Source organism: Cydia fagiglandana, chromosome 21, assembly GCF_963556715.1.
Source record: "Cydia fagiglandana chromosome 21, ilCydFagi1.1, whole genome shotgun sequence".
Lineage (NCBI taxonomy): Eukaryota > Metazoa > Arthropoda > Insecta > Lepidoptera > Tortricidae > Cydia > Cydia fagiglandana.
Window position 1 is genome coordinate 10660936 of NC_085952.1, and position 19348 is coordinate 10680283.

General features: G+C 36.5%; 1 protein-coding gene across 4 annotated transcripts in view; it reads right to left on the reverse strand.

The window, feature by feature from the left end:
* Positions 1-19348, reverse strand: part of LOC134675196 (casein kinase I-like) — a 31725-nt gene that overhangs the window by 5127 nt on the left and 7250 nt on the right. For all 4 annotated transcript variants that reach the window (XM_063533405.1, XM_063533403.1, XM_063533404.1 and 1 more), the window contains exons 2-7: positions 17673-17779; positions 15852-15973; positions 15253-15447; positions 13470-13569; positions 9188-9290; positions 2804-2890 (exon numbers count right to left, since the gene is read on the reverse strand). In XM_063533405.1, coding sequence (XP_063389475.1) covers positions 2804-2890; positions 9188-9290; positions 13470-13569; positions 15253-15447; positions 15852-15973; positions 17673-17779 — 714 coding nt within the window. The remainder of the gene's footprint in view (positions 1-2803; positions 2891-9187; positions 9291-13469; positions 13570-15252; positions 15448-15851; positions 15974-17672; positions 17780-19348) is intronic.

Genomic DNA, 19348 nt, shown 5'->3' on the forward strand with positions numbered 1-19348 from the left:
CAAATAAATTATCTACTCTTCATAGTTTTATACCCGTAGTATTGGACCCGGGTGGTGTCCTTAAACCACCGGTGGACGGGCAGCAGCGTCCCCCAAATTCGGTGTACTCGACTACGATCGCCAACCCGCCTGCCAAGCGTGGCGATTATGGCATTCATCCCCCCAAAAGGGGGAGGCCTATGTTCAGCAGTGGACGTCTTATGGCTGAGATGATGATAGTTTTATACGGGTTTTAAAATATAAATTGTGTCTAAAAATAACTGCTGTCTACGTTTCTGTATTAATCATCTGATGGTTTATTTCATGCATGGTGTAAAATAATTTATTTTAAATATAGTCAAATACCCTATACAAAGCGTTTAAGAAGAGCGCGAGATGTAATTTAATATGTAAAATTTTACGCCGATAACTTTACTATTAAATCACTGATCACTATTAAATTGCATACTACACACTTGATATTTTAAAAACCCTTACTCCAACCTAGAACTCAACAGGGCGTCAACCTGAAGCGGTCGCTATTTTACGTGTTTGGGTTGCTCAACCCACCAACGGAGCGGCAGTTGACGTCCACGAAAGTTCATTACACATCGTCCTTAACCACTTTAAGAGTTATCGCCGGCGCCGCGATGTTCTTCTAGTGTGTAGCTTATCGAAAATTTCTACATATTCTAGTTTCCTAGCGATCGATGGTCTTAATATACAGTTGATAATAAACGACAATAATGCCAACTGGCCTAAATTACAACCCAAAGTATATCCCCTAATTCATGTATTAATCCATTTTCAATCTGTCTGTGTCCTAGTTTTTAAAATAATCAATATAAAACATCTGGTAGCAAACACCATAGATACATTCAGGTCAAATAGAGAGCTTATAAAAATAGCATGTCCATATTCGACCGAACTATCACCGAAACTAAAAATAGCGAGCGGGCCGCGGCTAAAATGGGCTGTTGTTTTGGGCAAGCGGGTTTCGATTAGGTAAGGTAACGTTTCGGCGTAAAAACAGTTTGCAAACAAATAAACTTTATAAACAGCTGTTTTTTTACCTGAATATAGGAAGGGTTATAAATGTATAATAAGGCGCTATTTCCATAGAGCTCCAATTTTAAATCAACCTTATGGACAACCTAAAATGTGGTAACATTTAGTTGAAAACGTCACTAATGTTATAATTTTAGCAGCCTATGTATGCATGTAACATAGGAATACCGAATATGTTTGTGTTAGGTTTTCCTAAACTACTTTTAGGAAATTTTAATGGGGTTACGTTTTCAAACAGTTTACGTGCTATCCGAAAGGTGAATAAATTCAGAAATACGCTAAATCTTCATATGTATAGGAATAATAGTGAGGTAATTTGCAGAATTCAAAAATATCGGTGGTGGTTTTTTAACGGCTCCATTAGGCAGTCACGTAAACATGTAGAGACTTGTTCATTTAACGTGCATCACAGTTTACCAATACCGGTTTCAGAAGACCGGTAAACGGCACCGCCGCGCGACCGTTTAAATGCAAGATCCAACATGTTAGAACAACTTTGTGTTGCAAAAAAATTTACGTTCCAATTTTACGGACCTATCATTTTACATACATTACAACAAAATACAGTGGATTTCGGATATAACGACGATGAAGGGACCACCGAAAATTCGTCGTTATATCCGGAAGTCGTTATAGGCAAAGGTAAAAAGATAAAGACATATTATATAGATTTAAATCCGAAACGTTAGTAACATCGTTCACACTGTTAACTGTGCATCCGTGGACCTTATGCCTTTTGTAATAAGGTCCACCGATGTACAGTTAGGAGTGTTGCTGTCTGTAGTTTCGAACGAGTGAATCTAAATAGGTAGGTAGTTAAAATCTACCGATAAACAAAAGGTCACCACATTTGCTGACCATCTGTCGATGTAAACAAAAGATAAGAAAGTAAAGCTCTATTGTCCTTTGACGACCGACTCCGGTCGCAATATCTGCATGGGATTTCTAAGAACTTGTTACAAATGGTTCATTAAAAACCGTCGCTAAACCCGAATTCGGCGCTACACCCGAAGTCGCTATATCCACATGAATCTTGTACTAAAATATGCTTTAAATTCATGGGACTTGGATTTTACGTCGCTATAGCCGAATGGTCGCTACAACCAAGGTCGTAATAAATGAAATCCACTGTAGTTACAAAAAATGGATGAAGTAGAAAACTAGTTAATCGAACTATAACTTTTAGTATCTGGAAAACAAATAAAGTGTAGCAAGAAACTCAAACTACTATAGCGAAAATGTCTTAAACACCATTTCATTCAAAGAGGTATTCGCTTGTTCGTAAAATGAGCCCCACGGCCTTATAAAGCTACAAGTTACAGGTTCAAAACGGCGTTCACGCGCTTGGCTAAACACCAATGTTTTGGCCAGTGTTACCCGGGTGAATCAACTTTTTCTTCTCACTATTACTTGCCATGGTTACGGTCTCCTGAGTCACTCTTAAAATGTTAGTTTTTTCGTATTTAAATGAACCAAACTTGAATATTTCGGTAGTTATAAGGCCTTTCCATAATGGGACATCTACTAAGCGCGTTTGTAGAACATGGTACAGCAGTTCTTCTAACAAACTATGCTACTATTATCTCCTGGCTGATGGGCCGGAATAGCAACAAGAAATCACCCACCCCTTTAGAATGATAAAATTGTAACTAACTTTATATAAATGCGTCCAAGGATGTACTTGTACACAGTACACGCACTGTTTACGAATGAAATGAACACCGTACAGCTGTGGCAGTAATTGTAGTGTACACACCTGTCTGAGATACATGTAGTCGGGCGACTCGTCGAAGGTCAGGCCGCGGCAGTAATTTAGATACATCGCAAACTCGGCCGGGAATCCCTGGAAACAAATGACACGTCACATTTATGGTAACAAGGGTGCTGTATACGTTACAACAAACATATAGTTTGGTACACATTCATTGCCACCCAGCCAAACAAGACGCTCGAGCCAGGCCACAACAATCGTCATACCGGGTGTGACCTGTAACACGAGCAAATAATTAAAACATAGATTGTACTCCTCAAACGGTGACACTTTTGTTCAACAACTTTTAAAACTTATGAAGTATTTAGACTCCATATGTTTCATACAAAATAAATATTATCTTCAATGGACGCCCATCGCCACGCCATATCATTGTGATTGACGTTGCTTGTCACGCCTTAAACATAACACAATTCGCAATACATTGCGTCTCAGAATAAACTTTAAAGTGTATTAAAAATCAAACCACAAGTTATTTTTAAAAGTCGCTGAACAAATGTTGGTCAGTATGAGGAGTGCAGCATACAGTTTAATTTTTTGCTCATGTTACAGGCCACACCCGGTATAAAGCAGTGGTACCACGATAGTCGGGTTTTCGGCACTGAATGTGTTAAAACGGCCTAAATAATCAATCCATTTAGATAGGTAACATTCAACAGTATTTATTACGTGGAGTTATACACCCACAGATTATTAATTATTTCAACCGGCTTGGAAACAAACTATTTTTTACTCTATGTTTAGACATATTTTTAGGGTTCCGTACCCAAAGGGTAAAACGGGACCCTATTACTAAGACTTCGCTGTCCGTCCGTCCGTCCGTCCGTCTGTCACCAGGCTGTATCTCACGAACCGTGATAGCTAGACAGTTGAAATTTTCACAGATGATGTATTTTTGTTGCCGCTGTAACAACAAATACTAAAAACAGAATAAAATAAAGATTTAAATGGGGCTCCCATACAACAAACGTGATTTTTGACCAAAGTTAAGCAACGTCGGGAGGGGTCAGTACTTGAATGGGTGACCGTTTTCTTTTTGCTTTTTTTTTTTTTTTGCATTATGGTAAACCCTTCGTGCGCGAGTCTGACTCGCACTTGCCCGGTTTTTCTTTTAAACGACGCAGTGTCGTTGTTAAGGCATTTTCGTTTATCCTCAATTTATTATTGAATGGTGCTCGAATATATAAATTATTATTTTTATAATTGAGTTCTTAGAAGTTTCAGCAAGTTTAATATACCTAGTCATCGCTTAGCTATATTGCGTTACAATAACCTTGATAAAACGTGTCATATAACAGTGGAGTTGTGGATAACTTAAGATATCTTTGACGCAAAATGTTATCCTGCGTAAATTATTAACAAATACGTTTCATTTTGTATGTAAAGTTTCATACAAAGACGTTTCCATTGCTCGTGACTGTATTTTAAGGAGAATAGCTATTTCAATTATACTGGGTCAAGCAAATCTTGTCAGTAGCAAACGGCGGCAAATTTGAAAAATCGCGGGTTAGCAACACTGTGATCTAATAATTCGAAAATCGTGTGTCATCTGTGTTTTATCTGTGAAATGTGGATCGCGAATGACAGCCATCATCTTGTTTGTTTACAAATGGTTTACAATGTTTACATTCTGAATCGATTCTATTTCAAGAGATATTTCTGCTGTGTCACCATTAAATACCAATATATTAAATAAGACTGTGCTTAATTAAAGCTAAGGTACCTACAATGCCTACAGTGCCAACTGAGAAATCTAATAAAATATGAAAATCCAGTATGACATCTACCTGCTGAAGCAATGATTTTATTCATACATTCTTGTTTAACGGCATAGTCCACTTACAATTTTATTTTGAGATCTTCAAATTAGTTAATCATTTTTATCAACATCACACACTGCTTTTAAATTGTCCGTCCATACGTATTAATAACAATTTCAAACATTTTCAATAGAGAATCCGCGAGTGACAATTTGAATTGACGTACGTGACAAGGCGCGCTCAGCGGAAAAAGTTTTGTTTCGATGTACATTATTGTACATTGCTGCTTTTCTTAGCGCAATACTACTCTTTGAGTGTTGCCCTACTTTAGTTTGCTTTACATTGCTACTGACAAGATTTGCTTGACGCACTATATGTGGCTTACTTTCAAATTTCACAGCGTGATTATCCATTACAAAGGCAATGTATCCTTTCTAGGGTAAGACAATGACGTCACATAATGACTCACAATCGTAAAAAGCAACCCGACATTTTTTAATGAAAGCCGCTTTAGATCTGGATTGTTTTTTTACGTCCGATCGCGGTTTTGTGTAATGGTAATGGCCTAAAGTCATGACAGCCACTTCCGCACGTAATTTGCGCTATATGGTTACGTCTAACCACTGGCCCCCTAGCCAAGGTTACAATCGCTATCGCTTCGACAACGAAAAGCATTATGTATCTCTATCACTCTTCCCCATTAGTGTGACAGTGACAGTTGCGTTTCGATCGCTACGGAGCGTTAGCGATTGGCATCTTGGCTACGCGGCCAGGTCTCGTTAAAAGCTTCTGTTATGACACGTCAAACAACTAAGTACCATATGAAGCATGCGCTATTAAGGATATTTTTATACTTCGTGTTCTCGCTAAAAATATCACGTGCTTAAGCAGTGATATTTTCGGCTACTTTATTCGGTGTATAATTGAAATATTTTAACTAGCACGATTGTTTACTTCCATACTTTACTGCATTTTATACCTTCTTTTTCAAACCACAAGCTCACTTTTGCGGTGTCCTTTCTAATCCAAAAAAACGCGCATTATTATAATCGAATCATAACGAAGCAATATTTTTGTTATCCTAATCCTCTAGATATATGTACTTACTTTATTTAAGTCATTTAAAAACGTTCGAGTCAATTATTCAATCCAGCGGTCGGCAACAGCCCGCGAGGCTCCCTGGCTATTTTGTATGTAAAATTGACAAACGGCAATGTCTGATAAAGTCATAAATATTACCAAAGTGCGGACCGCGTCAACTTCGTTAACTACTATGTGACCCTTGGCTGCTAAAAGATTGCCGACCGCTGATTTAATCCTATTTTATCAGAACAAAACTAATTGTCGCTAAGAAAGACCTTTCACGATAGCAGGCGTGGCTCACTCCGCGATTTCGTCGCTTTGCTACAGGTAGCTAAAAGTCCATCCGTTCGACCCCAATTTTGGGGTTTGCCATAAGCCGTGCGAGGTGCTGTCGCCACCTAGCGGCCACATCTGTGCTGATCGTGACAGACGCGTTATGTCAGAGAGTGAGTCTTCTGTACCTAGTACTATTATTTATTCTGTGACGATAGATAAAGCAAATTCAACACTTGCGGTACTGCGAAACCTCGTCGCATAACGGCCGACCTTGGGCGAGCCAAATACATACATTCGCGTCTTCAAATTGATTGTGTTGTGAAGATAGCTTTGCCAATTGTTTCCGAAAGGTTATCTCCAGTGTAGTCTTTACGCCTTATAAAAATATATTAACTCAAGGTACCCTTTGAATGTTTATTTAAAACAGAAACTCAAATAAAAAGCATTGGTTCAGTTATTACGAGGTTTCTAGTTATCTATATTCTATATCTTATCTTTAAGAAAGTGCCTTATCTAGATTTATGCAGTACCTAACAGGAAAATACTGCCCTGCTAAGCCAAAAAGCGCTATCTCAAAAGAAAATTCATCGCGAACTTATACTTTAATTTCTATAACTGAGAATTCAATTTTCATAATCATTTGTTTTTGAGATAGCGCTTTTCGGCTTAGCAGGGCAGAATAGTGAAGACGACCATAAATCTATATGAAGTTTATAACATCCTTTGGTGTTTTAAGTAGGTATTATTTTTATTACAAACCTTACCGAGTGATTGACTGTGTCAACAGAGCCCAAGCTAAAATTGAATGCAAAAATTCGTATTTTTGCTTACATTGTTAACTGTACTATGCTTTTTCCCATAATTCCCCTTAATTCAATCTTAGAATCCATGGAAATCAGGTTAGCTGTAAACGTGAATGTCTGTAGCCTGTCTTAGTCATTATGTATAGTTCGTTTTTTTTTAGCATTAGAAAGAACTTGCAAGAAGGTAAGCGATCTTGACATGTCTTTTAATTGAAAAACGCTATTTAAAAACCAACAACTATTACTTATGAAAGCAGAAGAATATAAATATTCGTATTAGATTCATAATTGTTACATATTTGCCGTAACTCATTTTTAAAATGTGTTTTTCAATTAAAAGACCCATCAAGATTGTTTACCTTATTTCTAATGCTAAAGAAAACGAAGTACAGTAAAGGGCCAAAAAGAATGCACATCGAGCTTTAGAAAGAGGCAATCGGCTAATTTCGACTTCGTATAGCGATATCTGTGTCGCACACACCATGACGTTTGTTTTGTCAGTCATGGTTCAAATGCGAGAGAGTGCAGTTGCCTATCTAAGTCAATATATATATAGAGCTGCTAAAACCCCTATAAAATTAAATTTGTACTATGGCATCTATAGGGAAAAAAGGTAAGCCGTTACTCTACCAGTCACGCGAAATTATCCACAATGTTTATAAATATTTTTTATCTGAAGCCAACCAATTTAAAAAACATGAGGATGTTAATGTAAGTAATTATTTTAAGAAGGTTCAACAGAGAGTTGCAGATGCCACTGGAATTTCAAGAAGAACTTTGAACAATTTATTAAACGACGTCGGCACTGGCACTGATAATACACATTCCAGTGGAACAAAATCCAGCTCTCGAAAAAATGGGAGACCAAAAAAACAATTTCGTTTAGATATGGACGATTTTGATTATGATGTTGTTAGAAGAATGGTGTACGATTTTCATCTGCGTTACAAAGAACTGCCGACAGTAAAATCATTAAAAGCTAAATTATCTGAGGCTATTAATTATAATGGGTCTGTAAAGACGTTGAGAAAAATTCTTTATGAAATGGGATTTGAGTTCACTAAAATGAAAGACAACAGAAAAGTGCTAATGGAAAAGCAAGATGTAGCTCTCAAACGAATTGAATATCTGGACAAAATACGCGAATTTCGCGAAGCAGGAAAAAATATTATCTATATGGACGAGTCCTACATACATACAACCCACACTAAAGGAAAAACTTGGAGTGACGATAAGCAAATAGGAGTAAAAAAACCGATTTCAAAAGGTCAACGTTTGATAATTGTTCACGCAGGTAATGAAAAAGGCTTTGTACCAGGAGCCTTTTTAACGTATAAATCCACGGACACTAAAGGTGATTATCACAACGAAATGAATAACGACAACTACGAGAAGTGGCTGAATAATCAATTAATTCCAAATATACCTAGTAATTCTGTTCTGGTTATCGACAACGCACCCTATCACAATAAATATGTTGAAAGACCCCCCAACTCAAACACCAATAAACCGGAAATGATCAATTGGTTACAAAGACACGAAATTCCAGTTGATCATAAATTAACAAAACCCCAGATATATAATATTATATGTCAGCACAAGGACAGATTTACAGAGTTTTCCGTGGACAAGATACTACCCGAACATGGGCACACTGTGTTGCGATTGCCACCGTACCATCGGGATTTTAATCCAATTGAAAATATATGGTCTCAACTAAAAGGCTATGTAGCCGCGAGAAATGTGGATATGAATTTAAGTTCAATAAAGACATTATTAACTGAAAAAGTAAACATGATCGGGGCTGATGAGTGGAAAAAGGTTTGTAATCATGCGATCAAATGCGAGAATGAATATCGAGGAATTCAACACGCTATGGACGACAGAATAGATAGATTGGATAGGCTAGTAATAAATACAGCTGATAGTGGCAGTGACACAGACCTCAATGAGAGCACAGATAGTGAAATGGAAGGAATTGAATATACATGATTTTGTTTTTATTATAATTCCGTATTTTTCCCCGTGCGTTGTTCGATTAGAATAACGCCAACCTTTTCTTTCCTGGGGGTGTCGCATAAGTCGACTAAAGGTACAGGGTTAAACCGTGTTGTGGCCGATGGCCTAGGAATTTGTCATTACAATATTACACTTTTTGTCGATCTTATATAAAATATATATTTATGAAGATTATTTTTCCCTAACAAGAATATAGCAATAATTAAAAATAGTTACATCGTGTTTTACAGCTCTATATATTTCACGTGAAATCAAAACAAAACAACAATAAAGTACTTAGTTCTAAATTCAAATTCTGATAAACGACTAACCTAATAATTGATGTACATGGAAATGAGCATTCGTTTGTATTCGGAAATGCGATGATTGCCGATGTGCATTCTTTTTGGCCCTTTACTGTATATGTAAGGTAAATAAAATAATCTTACCTTGCAAAGCACCTCAACGGGCGTGGACATCTTTTTCTCGCTGATTCGCTCGTACTTCTGTTTCTTGGTGATCGCTTTCAGGCCTTGCCACGGCAGCGAACCCCTGTCGAACAAGACAATGTTAGAAAAATTGTTCGTAAATACATGTATTTTATATATAATTTGGGATATTTAAGTATTTATTCGTCTCCTAATATACGATATTACTACTACGGAGACCGTTAAATATGCGAAGAGCGCGAGGTCGCCACACATCTGATGCAATTTTTAGGGTTCCGTGCCCAAAGGGTAAAAACGGGACCCTATTACTGAAACTCCACTGTCCGTCCGTCCGTCCGTCCGTCTGTATGACACCATGTATGGTAATGATGATGGTCTATGATGAGGTATTTCTGTTGCCACCATAACAACAAATACTAAAAAGTACGGAACCCTCAGTGAGCGAGTCAGACTCGCACTTGTCCGGTTTTGTAAAATGCAAGACAACTTATACCATTATATACCACGACAGCCCACGGCTCCTTTTTATCCTGAGAACTAACTTTCTGTAGACATTTTAATTTACATGAGTCATGAGGGTCGTAAGTCATCTGGCTCGTCTACACGATGGGCCAACGCCGGCCACTGCAAGGGACGCAGCCATGCGGTAGAATGAGATAGCAATATCACTTGCTCGCTCTAACCCATAAATGCGTCCCTAGGAGTGGCCGACGTTGGCCCATCGTGTAGAGGAGCCAATAAACGTGAACACAACTGACTGAAGCGGTCGCGCTCCCATACAAAATTAGTACGGAAGATGTGAGGTGAACGTGAGTTGTCTCATGTTGTCAATTTCGCAGTTTCATTTAGGTATTCTTTAGCCTTTTCAAAAAAGTAGAAAACAACAAAACGTTTCTATTTTTGTCGGCAAAACCCGTTTACGAGAACTATCGGAACCAGAGAACCGGTTTGATTTTCATCAATGAACTAACATTAAAGATCCAAAGTGATTAAGCTTCCCCTGTAGTTTAAGGGATATAAGCCGTAACCATAGCCGTATTATTCCAAAACGTATTCCAAAAGTTTGAACTAGATTACCGAAAAAAAGTTTTAAAAATGAGGTCGGCGGAGGCGCTCGAGCGGCATTTTTATTGACCCAGCGATGTTATCTCCATATTTTATTGATTTTTAAACTCGTTTTACATGCGTTTATACAAACATCTTGCTTAATGTTTACTTCTGGTCTTAATGCCTACTTGAGCAGGTCAATTCCATCAACTATTTAGGTAAATACTTAATCGTTATTTCCGAAATCTATTAGAATTTGTCTTTTTTAATTCATCCATCTAAACGCTAATGTCAAACAAAGATGATGCGCCTTGACGTTGCAAACATTCAAGAAATCTAATTTTACGCCTTTTTTATGAAGATATGACATTTACTAAATAAGACATTGCACTGGGGACAAAATTACTCGTCGACTTGAGTTGGGGGTTGAGGATGTAAAATGACGTCTTTAGCGTTTAAAAATACTTCCATAGACTAAAACACGTAATTCAAGACCAAAAAAAGTAAGACAATGTTGCCACTGCAATAATTTGTTTGTTCAATAGTAAATTTATTTTTATAAATAAACACGCTAAGATAATTTATTTATTGGTAATTTTACTCCTACGATTTAGTACTTGTATTTACTTATTTTTACATAAAAACAAGACACGCTAGTAAAATAAAAAGTGGCAACATTAATTTTTTCTGGTCTTAAATTACGATTTTCAGTATAGACGAAATAAAGACGATATCGAGCGTCGTCGAAGGTTGGCGACGATATCGCAATTATTCCGATCGCTTATCGAGCCGTGTCGATGTAGCGCGCATTAATTCCGTGTATCATTATATAAATACGTCAGAAGTGGGTCGACGTCACACTGTTACGATCCGGTACCTATGCTTTGGGAATAAACAGCGTAAACGCCATTTTTAGGTGAAATGTTACGGGTCGATTTGCATTTTGACCATATTTTGACGTATTACAATTTATATGTTATTATTTTGATCACATAACTAGACACCCTGGTTAGTAAAATGCCCGTGTATTTTTGTGTATATTCTTGCTGTGTAGATTTCTTATTTAATAACTCGAAATATAACAGAAATACTTAAATTTGGGTCATACACAGATTTAGGTTCTTTTTTGTACCTAAAAAGTAAGAATATTGGTGAAACTCTCTAATTCCAGATATATATTAACATTTGCCGTAACTATGTAATCGTAACCAACATCTAACATGAACATATCAGTGTACATGCCATGTGGGCGTTTCACCTTACCACATGGCGCTTACGTCCTAAACGCAATGTTAATCGTTAATCGACATCGAGTAGGATCGTGTCTCTAAAACCGTCTAGTGCGTACCGTACTGAGAATAATGCTCGGTTTAGTCACGGTTTTCACAAGTGAATGGACGATGCTTGGTGGTTGCGAAGTTTGGTATTATGACTTTTAGATTCGCGATGTTGACGAAATCTATCTAGGATCTGAAAGTTTCACTTCGATACTTCACTTTAATTCGAGATAAAATAGGATTCGATTATGGAACTTTTAATAGTAGGTAGTGTTCGTTACGTACAGTTAACGTCAAAGATAATTATGTTTACATGTACCTTTGTATGTACCTTACTTCTTTCCTTTGTAAAAAGGTGATAAATGTAAACTTTACCCACAATGTAACGTACATTCTAAGCTGTGTTTAAGTATGTACTTGAATCATCAACTTTAAAAAAAATACTACTCTTTAAAGCTACCTAAAACTCCGTAAAAACAGTCGGTCCAACTTTGGACTATTTAACTGAACATATCTCTTGGAAATTCTAACTTTGATACGCGCCGCAGCCTCAGTTCATTCAAAAACGCGTTGAAAATCGAAAATAGAACAAGTTTTTTTGTGTCGTCCTTAACGGGGCGCGGTATCAACATCCTATAGCATAGATGAGTCACCGCGTGATCATGACTCACTGGTAAGGTGATGGAAACATTTGAAGAATAGTGAAATGGCGAGTGATTCCCTTTGTATTTATATTGACAGCACTATTGTTTTCATATGAAAAACACGGTTATATACACGTGGTTATGGAATTTGCCAAGTTATTCATACGTTTGTCATCGTAATTTTATAAAAACAGGCATATTTGTATTACCTATAGCATTTTAAAAGTACAATTCAAAATAACCTAAACTCGTATCGTCCGGAACTAGATTTGTTTTCTTTCTTTTTCTTCATATTCTTATTATACTATGTAAATCTTACTATGCTATGTCGTTCACAAAAAGTAGAAACAAGCGTTGAAAGATGCGCGTCCAAAACAACTTATGCCATGTGTATATCGCTGGATCAATATTACAGGGTTCTATGTTACATTTTCAAGATAGTTGAAATTCGACTCAATAACACTATGACAACGTTCAAATTTCAGTTCTATAAAAGTGAAACATAGAACCCTGTAATATTGGGCTAGCGATATGTTTGAACAAAGTTGGCTCAAGTTCAAGTATTGCATGAGTAATGTTATATCACTCATTCATAAACATGTCGGTTTTACATCGGAACACAGACTTAAGACTGCAATATTGCTTGGTTGTGATGAGTTTCAGTTGTAACTTTGACATGGTTAAACTTAATTCATAAACTTCTTAAAGATTTTTTACACTCTTACGAATCAAACATGCAATAGGTAGCTTAAATCGCTTTATTATTACTTATTTAATTTTACTACTTAATTTTACAGTGCATTGGTGTTAGTTGTAATGCTGTAAAATTTGATTTCAATAAATATCAATATCAACGGTTTGGACTGAATGGAAAGTTCTTACAAGATCAACCAAAGGAGATCCCATAATAAGTACGTACTTAGTTCGTATTTTAGTTGGTTGGTTAGTTTGCTATTATTCAGAAATTCCTATTTTGTCCAAATTATTAGCTTTAAGATCGTTGTTGCGCTTGTAAATTCCGACATGTGTACAATTTTGAAAAATGAAATTAAACGTAACCGATATGGTGTCATACCTAAGAATTCAACATATCAGTTAGCGGAATTTACAAGCGCAACAACGAATTATTTCTGTTTGGACACCCTGAGGCATAGTGTGATGTTAATCAATGGATTGACGATTTTTTGAATGCCAAAATCTCCAAAATCTTCCAAATACTTCCAATAATTTCTTTCAATCTTATAAGATTCTTGCGACTAAACTTTCGACGTCACCCTGTAAAACGAAAAACTCGCTTAAAAACTACCCACTCACCTATTGAAATACATAAGTACGTAGCCAAGAGACTCCATGTCGTCCCGCCGCGACTGTTCGATGCCGAGATGGGCGTTGATGGACGCGTAACGAGCCGTGCCTGAAACCGTACAAACTTTAACTAACAACTCTTGGGAAATTTTACCGTTAGTGAAATTTGGTTTTCACGTTTTTAGACTGATGTTGGCGAAGCAATGTTGGAATCGAGTTTTGCAATTTAGGTTTAGGAAATCCTTTGTTAGGAATTATTTTTAGAGGTTGTGTAAAAGTAAAGACTACAGTAAAATATAACCCCCTCAGTTACTTTATGTTTTACCCCTTTCATAATTTTTTTGGTAAAATTTACATCTCTACTCGTGAACTACAACATACTATGTTACACAACATTTCAGTCAGAAGTCAATCAAGTCAATGTCAAGATTTATTGTAACTAACAATATTGAGAATAGTAAAACTGTCAATAACTCTATAGCTCTTGTGAATCCACCTATACTTAGAACATTTATCGTCACATCGCATGTTATCGCAGTCTTTATACTCCTCCAATTTAAGTGAATGAGGCCCACTTGCACCATTCCACTAACCCGGGGTTAACCGGTTAAACCTGGAGTTGCCATGTTTAACAGTACAATTTGATACTAAATTAACGATTTAACCGCTTAACCCCGGGTTAGTGGGATGGTGCAAGAGGGCCTGAGTATTTGTAAAACTTCTAAAAAGTTACCGCTGAAAGTCACGCGTCATTGTGAATCGATCTATTTACTAGTAAAGCCTTCTCGTAACCATGGCGACGGGGCGGACACGCAACATAACGATTTGTTGCTATTGGGGCCATAAGGGGCTGCGATCATGCCATTTCTTAGTCATGGAAGTGGGGGAAGCTAAGGGTTGTCAGTTTATGTATACTTATAATTACAGTAGAAACGTTATGTTTATTTTAAAATGGCTCTGCGCCCACGGTGAACACTTTGAAATGATTAATGACATTTTATTGTAAATTGTGTCGCGTATGATTAACTAACAGTGACAGGCTAAGCCTGAAAGAGTATGACTTATTTAGCTATGGGACGAGTCAATATAGCTATTTGGCATGAATATTCATTTATAAAAATGGGTTTGGTAAACAATGATTATTCCAACTATGTATGTTATGGCCAACATACAACACTTCATAGACTTTACCTAACGAAACTTTTTTTATCAATCATTAGTATCCTGCCCTATTTGGACAACAGCCCATGTTTACTTCAACTAAAATAAACTGTTACAACAAATACATGAATAAACCAATATACCTATGGTGACCGTGACTTGTCTTATAATAATCCATCCAATAGGTGGGTAGTAGATGGACTAAGTAAGATTTGCGAGGCCGCAGTGGCGGTACGTGTCCGGCTTGATGTCATGTTGGCTTATCATTAACAAGTGTGACACTCAAATTCAAATTTAAACCAGTAAGGTTCTTGTCCTCGCGGTAGGAGATGTGCGCGCGGGAGCGCAGGTCGCGGAACTTCTTTGCGAGGCCGAACAGTGACGGCCGATGCCTATCAGAAAGTTGTCTGGTTCGGTATCATGTTGGCTTATCATTAACAAGTGTGACACTCACCGGTAAGGTTTCTTGTCCTCGCGGTAGGAGATGTGCGCGCGAGAGCGCAGGTCACGGAACTTCTTTGCGAGGCCGAAGTCGATCATGTACAGCTTGTTGCAGTGGCGGCCGATGCCCATCATGTAGTTGTCCGGCTTGATGTCATGTTGGCTGATCATTAACAAGAGTGACACTCACCGGTAAGGTTCTTGTCCTCGCGGTAGGAGATGTGCGCGCGGGACCGCAGGTCGCGGAACTTCTTGGCGAGGCCGAAGTCGATCATGTACAGCTTGTTGCAGTGGCGGCCGATGCCCATCAGGAAGTTGTCCGGCTTGATGTCGCGGTGGATGAAGCACTTGCAGTGTATGAACTCCACGCGGCCAAGCATTTGGTCTGTTGATGTGAAAAGAAATTACCAACATGCCTAAAATGAACGTGGGTGGGTACAATCCCACGCAAATCGACCGCCAACTTTGTAAGCAGGGTCACTGCCAACTAGGCTAATTATGTCATAAAACTAATGTTCAAACCAAAAGCAGATTCATGTGTATTTATTTTTGTTAAAATTTTTTGAAGAGAAGATATATGAATCAATAAACATTTAAACAGTATTAAATACAAAAAAAAGGTATTTATAATGTAGATTTTTTATCCAGACTATCTTAATTAAATTGTATAGATTGTTTTATTATCAATTTATAGTAGGTACCTATATACACAGACTGCAACTGTGCCAACATTGGTCTAAGATTTTTTTACATTTTGAAAAAAGAGACATAGGTCCACACATCACAGACCTGCCAGCATGAGCACAGTCTTGATGGTGAACTGGCGCGAGCAGAAGTTGAACAGATCCTCGAGGGACGGACCCAGCAGGTCCATCACGAGGATGTTGTGGTCTTTCTCGTAGCCGTACCATCTGAAACAAAACACATCGTCAGACTATTGATACTACACTAAAACTTGATTCCATTCCTAGTAGACTCAAACTAGAACTTTTTGATCTCTTGTTAGTGTATGATAAGGAATTAAGGATCCTCACCGATGTTTAGACATCTTTGTGCAATGTTTTTTCAATGATTTTTTTCTGCTATCTACACGGTGTAACATGAGTAAACCGAATAATTTTAACAGCGTATTCCTGATCATATTTAGAGACAAAAATGTCCTATAAACTTTATTGAAATTCGTCTAGTTTCAGAGATATTATTAATTGAAAAAAATACTAGTTTTTATTGTTACATAGTGTAAAAGGCCTTTTTGATGGTGATGCTGCTGCTATGGGACGTAGTCTAAATATCCTTATTGATAGATGTCAAAAAGTGACAAGTAACACTTTGCAAAAAGTAGGTTCTACGAAAAACAAATGGAAAAATCAATTTTAAGTCACAAGTTTACCAATAACATTTATTTTTTATGAACATATACATTCAAAAAATTTAAAAAATAAAACAAAAAAAATTTTTTTTTTGGCGAAATTGACCTAAACTCATATTACATTTTTTACTTCTTTTGACCCCAGAAATGCGTGGTTAAAATTATTCGGTTTCCTCATGTTACACCGTGTATACAGCACAGCTGAGGATTGAACCTACGATTTTTGTCAACCACACACAGATGAAAGGTTAATGGTGGATAGTGAAACATTTGTAACAGTACCTTCAAAGCCATCCTTGTAATGCAAGAGCACTTTAAACCGCAAAAATATGTAATAATTTAAAAAAAACGCAAAGATGATGGATACTTCATCAACAAAGTACTAATTTTCATATAAAGCACTATAGTTCTGATAAGTTTTTCCAGTAAAAATAGTAAATCAATCAAAAAACTAAGATGAAATTAATGACCATAGCAAAAACAATTTTACTATGGTATCCCAGGTACAATTTATTAACAGACACGGTAAGTAATTTGCCGAAAAATGCATAATCAGTACAATTATATTGTTTATGCACTAGGCCCGAGTAGCCTTTACAATTTCCCATGCAGTTTTTGAAAGTTAACCTAACCTTGGCACATTTATATACCTACATTGTCAAGATTTTATTTTATTAACTACTTTATTTACAGACAAGTAATTATTGACTTAATGAGGTTACCCTATCTTATGTTTAATAACAAAAACGATTCAAGTATACCTTAGAAACTGAACAAAAGTGAATCACCTAATTAGTCGAAGTTAATAGTATGATATTTATGATACTAATGGCCCAGTACTTTATGATACTGTTCATAATATTACTAATATACTAATAGATATAGCTAATGACCTGTGCTTGATAGATAACCTACTTGATAGCACAGCAGAATATTGTTTAGAAAGTTCCATTATTGGGTGAATAATTAAACATATTATGTTTGTTGTATTTATATGGGAATATTATATGTAACTTGTATACAGATAGAGAGAGTAATGTCATTACACACATTTAAGTTTCCCAACCCCACCTCACCTCAGTTTCAGTCATGGGTCACAAAAATTATGCTAGTCCCATTGAGCATTTTTTTTTGTTAATTAACTATAAAAGTTATCTGAAGATACTTAAGTAATAGTTTGTGCATTTTTTGGTAAGATAATAAAACCTTTGATTTAAATTGATTATTTATAGTAAACTTACCTTATGTGTGGTATTCCAATGCCCCCTTGGAGCATCTTATACACTCTACTTTCATAGAGGAGTTGGGGGTGTCGCGCCTTTATAGATTCTACCTTCACTGCTACCTCCTACAACAAACAAGACACCATTTGCTTATTTTATATATTATTTTAAACTTTATTGCATATAAAAAATATTAGGTACAACAGGCGGACTTAATGCCAATGTAGGCATTCTCTACCAGTCAAACATAGGACAAAACAGAAGAGTCAAGGTGGGTCAGTGAGAAATAAACAAAAAACTTAACTTTATTCATAATATTTAATAAAAACAACATTCTTTATGCCTCTTTGGTACAAATGAGAGATTATTAAAATTGCATGTTTTATGTTACATATAATTTCTGTTTTGACACTACATCACCTATGAATAAAAATTTGCCAAGACAAATGCAATTTAGGTTTGTCAAAATAAATATTTGAAATATTTATCAGTGCACTTGATAATAATAATATTGATTTAGCCCATTAAGACCCAATCAGTGCACTTGTCCCCGAAAAGTAGAATTGGCACAAATGAGATTAAACTAGGTATGTTGCATTTTTTTGTTGACAATTCTATAGTGATCCAGACATCAAAACATCCCAAGACAATTATGCAATATTGATAAGTCAAATTAGAATAGAATAGACCTTTTTATGGGCCTCTGGGTAGCTAGAAGTTAATATAAAATGGGATTTGTTTTAGAATGTTAGAATTAAATTGTGTAGTGGCACAGAATAAATAATAGTACTAGGTACAGAAGACTCGCTCCCTAACAAAACGCGTCTGTTACGATCAGCATAGATATGGCCGCTAGGTGGCGACAGCGCCACGCGCGGCTTATGGCAAACCCCAAAATTGGGGCCGAATGGATGTACTTTTAGCTACCTGTAGCAAAGCGACGAAATCGCGGAGTGAGACACGCCTGGTAGTGGTGGTATAATAATCTTAAATATAATGGTAGAATTAATTTTTACCTTTACTAATAGACAATCTAGACCTAAATATTAATAAAATAAAAACGAATCAAATTGAAATTTTACAAAAAGAAGCACAGATCCTTTTCATAAAGCTACATCTGAGTAACAAACATGTTTTGCTTCTATTCTTAAAGGCCCAGAAACTGGTTTTGAACCATGACAGATGTTAGTGACAGGACACAAGCAATTATTAAACCAATCGTCCATGGAAACAGGAACCTACTAGCCATAAAACCTGATTAAGCATGTTAACTAAGTAAATAAATAAATGTATGAAGAATTAGAAACACCTGGGAGATAAGTAAAAATTGGAAATTGCGATTATTTCATTACTTTTTTACATCAGTTCTTAGGTATAGTATAAGGGTTAGGTAGTATAAGGGTTATCAGTGCTGATATTTGAGGGGTTAAGAAAACGGAATTCCCTCTGTTGATATGATTCATTACAGTAATTACTTTTAGTACAAATAGTTACGTATGAACGAATGACCTACAAAAACCCTACTGTTACAGCCATAAACAAGTCAGTTTTTTCACACTGATAACGATTTAATGCTAAAAATACCTAAACAGACTGAAATATTTTGGAAACAAGGTCATTCTTATGCAGATTCTGACCCAATTCACTTGTAAACTATGATTGTGGCTTGTGCAATACCAACGTTAAACCTGAGG